This window comes from Anguilla anguilla, chromosome 9 (assembly GCF_013347855.1).
Source record: "Anguilla anguilla isolate fAngAng1 chromosome 9, fAngAng1.pri, whole genome shotgun sequence".
Classification (NCBI taxonomy): Eukaryota; Metazoa; Chordata; class Actinopteri; order Anguilliformes; family Anguillidae; genus Anguilla; species Anguilla anguilla.
Genome location: NC_049209.1, coordinates 25,369,437 through 25,374,935, shown reverse-complemented (window position 1 = coordinate 25,374,935; position 5,499 = coordinate 25,369,437). Strand labels below are relative to the sequence as shown.

The following is a 5,499-nucleotide window of genomic DNA, read 5'->3' as shown; positions in this document are numbered from 1 at the left end:
TGTGTGCGAGCGGAAAAGTGGGCTGGTCCCGTCACTTTCAGGTGGCTGTGATGCTAGAAACTGACATAAAACCTGAGTCCTAGCCTATTGTCGCGTCTCCAAGCAACAGATGGTGATACTATGAATTTTATCTTTATGTTCCCTTAGGGAATCCGTACAAAAGTAATCAGTTGCCCGAATAAATGAACACCACGCTCATCAAAATGTATAAAGCATAGTGGTTTGCTAAGATAAATTAGTTTTGTGTTTCCGCGGGCAAGCGGCAGGTGTTAAATATGTATAACAATGGAGTGAGCGCAACACCGAGTATGAAATGCTTATATGGTATTGGCCCCTAATGAAAATATTTTTTTACCTAGTTTGGCCATTCATGCGAATTCTGAAATAGGCTACACTATACGAAACTCACTGAAAACATACGATTATTACTAGAAATTTGTGTTACAGGTTTCACGTAGTATTTTAGTGGAGCTGAAAACATGATTTTTATGCGGTAATACCAAGCATTTTACTTGTGAAGGCGATAGTCTCGTGGGCGGTTTATACACAGTAAACTTGCCAGTGTTAATTCAACTACATGTGAGTTAAATAAGGACAAAATGTTCCTGCGCTGTATGTATGTGTGTTTTGGTGTATGCCTAATATTTTACAAATTAAGAAACCATGCAAAAATTATGTTAAAAGCAATCGGCATTTGAACGACTAACATTTGAACGGCTTATCTTTTGACTTACCTCATTACTGACTGATTTTTTATTATATTTTTTAATCGTACTTTTCAGAACAGTACACAATACAAACTGTGACAGTGTGCTCATGTGTAAATCTAGCCTATCATTTGAATATAAGGACACATATTTATTGTCATCAGACCAGGGCTCGTGGAGAGATATGATATGGCAACTTCATTGGACTAAGTGAGAGCATAGATCATCGAAACTTTTGTCATGTGTAGATTGTTGGAAAAACAAAATATGTTTTACAGTGGCTTAACAGTGAGGCCATTATCATTTATGTGGCTTATTGAGACCACTCTGTATTCCAGAACTTTGCCCTGGCAGGGCAGAATAGACCAAACATTCGAAGTATTGGGGGTCTTTCAATCAGCACATTTAGTCACAAGGGGGCGCCAAAGAGATTTGGGAATCTTCAGGATGAGCATGGACTACAACAGCAAGACTTATTTATGTGTATCCACTACTGCGATGAAATTAGGAAGGGGCCTTATTTATAAAACATGAATGACGGCATTATGAAACTTTTTATACCTGTTATAAGGTAATGTTGCTTGCCTCGATCTATAACTCTGTGGACAACTATTAAGTCATCTCTAAGCTATGTAATAGTCCCTCAAAATTAAATCAGGACATGTCTTATATGGCAAAGAAAACTAGACTGGGAATTAGAGAGAGGATTTGAACTTTCTGCAGGGGAGTGTAATAACATATGCCAATTACAGTGGAAGTCAGCTAGTTTCCTTTCATGAAGAGAGTTTGCTGGAACAGCTTGACTACGCTTTGGGGGTGGAGGTATAATACAGAGAGCTTAGGTTGGGTGTGTATGTGTGTATTTGTGTGCAAATAATTTTTAGTTCTGTCCCTGATTTGCTTCATCTCCAAATGAACTTGTTTTAGAATCAAACATTCAGTTGAACCAGATGACCATCCATCCATAATCTAACCCACTTATTTCTGGTCAGGGTTGTAGGGGGTTCAGGAGCCTACCAGAACTGAAAGTGTGAAATCTTTTTGCCATACGCATCCACAAAGCGAAGAGCTGACAAGCCATGAATAACACCTACACAGCACTTAAAGGCTGGCATTATTCAGGGTTTCGAACAGGAACTATACACGTTTAAGGCTTTGTTTCTGAATTGTGAGTTATCTGATCGATCTGATCTATTTGCCCATATTTGTTTGATAAATACATAGCTGGTGTTTTTTATTTCTTGACAATCTAGGAAAGAACATGAATAAAAATCAAAGTAATCGTGATCATCTTACAAAGTAACTCTTTGTGGAGTAGTGCCGATGGGAACTACAGTTCTGTGGAAAAGTGGTTTTGAAGTGAATTGAAGACACTTGAACTACAACTCCCGTGAAGATAATTGCAAAGCGTGTGTCAGACCGGAAGACGGAAGAAAATTAATGACGTAGCGGTCGCAAGTCTGTCGATGTTAAAGGTCCTGTATTATATGAGTTTTGATAAAAACACAGACGCAACTGGACTGGATTTTTCATTTGCAAGTTCAATTGCAGTATTTTGTGATTTTCCTATAAAAGATGCCTAGAGGTAGCAGAAGTCGAACATCAAGGATGGCTCCCCCAGCCAGGTGAGTTAGCTAGCATCAGCTAGCTGCATAGCTAGCGAGCTAACGTAGCTAGTTCGCTAACTTATATTACTTTTTCAATAAGCTAACGTTACTTGGTGAGCCTGCATGTCAGTTATTAACAGAGGCTGTCTGGCACCTAACGTAGTCTTTGTTAATTTATTTGTGCCACACATTATATTCTTTACAAATTGATAGCATGCGATGAAAGATAATTGCTAAGTTTCATATCAAAGGTCACCTTAGGTATTAAGAGGCCTTAAACCCAGATATCTCACGCAAGATGACTGGTAGCTGGCTAGCATAAGGTTTTAACAGCGTAGTTAATCATTATGTGCACACATTAGCTCCGTATGTAGCTATCCATAGCCTATATGTCTAGCGAACAGCAATAATATTTATTTAGTTGGTATGTTACTCAACGGTGTTTTTGTATTTAGACAGTGACAACTAAAACACTTAACAAGGCATCAGATCTCAAAATAACTTTACGTTGACTTTATTTCTAGTTAGCTTGCTGATGAATGACACTATAGGAATTATTTAATATAGCCAAAACATTCTTATAGTTTTATACAAAAGCATGGTGTAATCAGGGGTACTGTATAGCTTAATAATCTAATTGTTGTAATGGTTTTCTGTTTTGGTGTAATGTAGTTTCTATATATCATTGAATTCATCATTGTTTTTAAGAAGGCGCTGCAATTTACTCTGATGGTCTTTTAAAACCAATGCTGTTTGGCTTATGCAGTTCTGGTTCCATCTCTCCACAGCCGGCCATCTCCACCACCCATGGCGAGAGCTCCCCCTCCTCCCCCGCCAATGGCAAGAGCTGCACCTCCTCCGTCAATGCCTGCACATGCACCTCCATCTGCCATGGCTCCCCCGGCTCCAAGGGAACCTGGGATGTTTGCCCGCATGGCAACCACAGCAGCAGGGGTAGCGGTGGGGTCGGCGGTGGGGCACACGATTGGACACGCCATGATGGGAGGTGGTGGTGGTGGTGGTGGTGGATCAGCGAGCTCTGAGCAAGCCAGGCCTGACATCACCTATCAGGTAATCTCTGAGGAAGCCAGTTGGCATTCATGATAATGTGGCAGTCATGTGACTATTTAAGAATTGAGCCTGTTACCTTGCCCCTATGCCTCTTTTGCTTTGGTGCTAGTTTGTTGTCAGAGACTAGTATGGCATTTATGTTACTCTCTGATCTGTGCAAGTTCAGTCCATGGCCAGTCATTCTCTGGCAGAGAGCACAGGAGCTGCAGTTCTTACCCAGCGTGCTGCGCCTTGCCTTGCAGGAACCTTACGCCCAAGCCCAGCCTATGTACCAGCAGCCGCCGCCCATGTACCAGCCCCAGTCGATGTACCAGCAGCCAGAGCCCGTTTTCCAGCAGGCGGAAAGCCCCTGCGCCTTGGAGCTGAAGCAGTTCATTGAGTGCGCGCAGACCCAGAGTGACCTCAAGCTATGCGAGGGCTTCAGCGAGGTTCTCAAGCAGTGCAAGTTCTCCAACGGTGAGTGTGAGGCCAAGTAATATCCAAACAGCTTGGTGTCCCCACATTTGAATGTCACCACATTTAGTTGCCCATTACTGATTAATTGTTGATATTATATCCTTCGGTCATTAAAACATATGTGGAATCTAATCAGTACATTCTCAGATTTAATTTTTTTTTTTTGGGGGGGTGACCACCCTTATGCAAGCCAGTTACCAGCCATAAAGAAGTACATTATCCAATTACTGTGAGCATTAGCATTACAGCATACAGGTCTTCTGCAGCTTTTGCCTCAACCCTGGTTTGTCACCATCATTTTACTTACAGCAGACCAAGCATTTGCTTTTTATACAGATGTATAACATCTGAGTACGGGAGGGGCTTATTGCTTCAGTCAGCCAACACTTAGCATGCATGCTGTTAAACCCACAGCTGTTTAGTATGCATGATTTCAGCGAGTGTAACAGGGGGCTTAACATTCTCAAAATGTTTGTGTTTCATTTGCTTGATTAACAAGTGTGACAACTGTCGGGATTATTTGTGACCGTTGGCAGATAACGTTTTTTCTCATGCAGTACTATTCTCTTTGTTGAAGTCATATGGACTGCTTTCAAAACGAATTGAGTAAAATCAATGTAATCTTTACAAATACTTGTTTTTACTTTACAAGCCTTGTATTAATTTGGAGGAAATTCAGATGCAGGAGCAGAACTAATTTAAATGTATATACTGCTGGCTATTTCCTATTTAAAGTATCCTTGGCCTTGTGGCTCGGAGTAATGGGTTTTTACGAAGGGAAAAAAAACTCTTGAATGTGAACTCCAGGAAAGTTCTCATTTTCATCTGTGGATGTGGGTGGGGACAAGCTAATTTGAGTATATTTAGTGTGACAGCAATGACCACCCCTTTTTGGAGTTAAGTAACTATGTATCTCAAGTGAGAGTGCACGCATCTCTGGAGTGCTTATTGTCTTATGTGGCTGGGAGTGCGTAAAAGGCACTCAGGTTTCTCAAATCAGAATCAGGCCCTCAGTGCTCAGGCAGGGAAAACTGCTGAGGTGTCATGTGATGCAAACCAGAAATATCAGTTCTTTCCCTCATCGTTGGCCCCCAAAGTATTTTTTTTTAAATGGGGGTGCTCACGAAGCTGGATCAGATCAAACCAATCATTTACCACTACTCGAAAAGTGGCAGTGATCATTTTTATGCTTATGCACTCTAGAAAGATGAACCACTAATAGAACAAAGGCTTTGGTAATGTAGTTCCAAGTGGATGGTCTGTGAGCTTAAAATGGATCTAAAAGTAATAATAAAAAAATGATATAAAGGGATATAAATGTCAAGACAGGCTGCTATAGTAAGAAAAAATTGAACTATACAAGTATTTTAACTTTATTTTTTCCCCCCTAGGATTGTAATGAAGATAAAACAAAGAAACGGCCATCGATCCACGCACATTAAAAAAAAAAGAAAAAAAATCCTGTACGTTTCCTGTAATATAGTTGCAGTTTTACAGCAGCAGTGTTACTGGCTTTGCTGGGGTACAAAATAAAGGTGATCAAACACAAAACATTTAAATTTCACATTTCTTTTGCAGTTATTGCTGCATACTGGCAAAGGCAGCAACATGGGTGTGTTGTTTTGTTTTTTTTGATAAAATTTATTGGCCCTTTAATG

The 5,499-nt window shown here is 40.5% G+C and overlaps 1 protein-coding gene across 1 annotated transcript; it reads left to right on the top strand.

Moving 5' to 3' along the window:
• Positions 1 to 2,125: 2,125 nt before the first annotated feature.
• Positions 2,126 to 5,290, top strand: chchd2 (coiled-coil-helix-coiled-coil-helix domain containing 2). The gene is made up of 4 exons (XM_035434066.1): positions 2,126 to 2,332; positions 3,103 to 3,385; positions 3,628 to 3,841; positions 5,233 to 5,290. The coding sequence occupies exons 1-4, from the start codon at positions 2,283 to 2,285 to the stop codon at positions 5,238 to 5,240; spliced, it is 555 nt and encodes a 184-aa protein (XP_035289957.1). The 5' UTR covers positions 2,126 to 2,282; the 3' UTR covers positions 5,241 to 5,290.
• Positions 5,291 to 5,499: the final 209 nt, after the last annotated feature.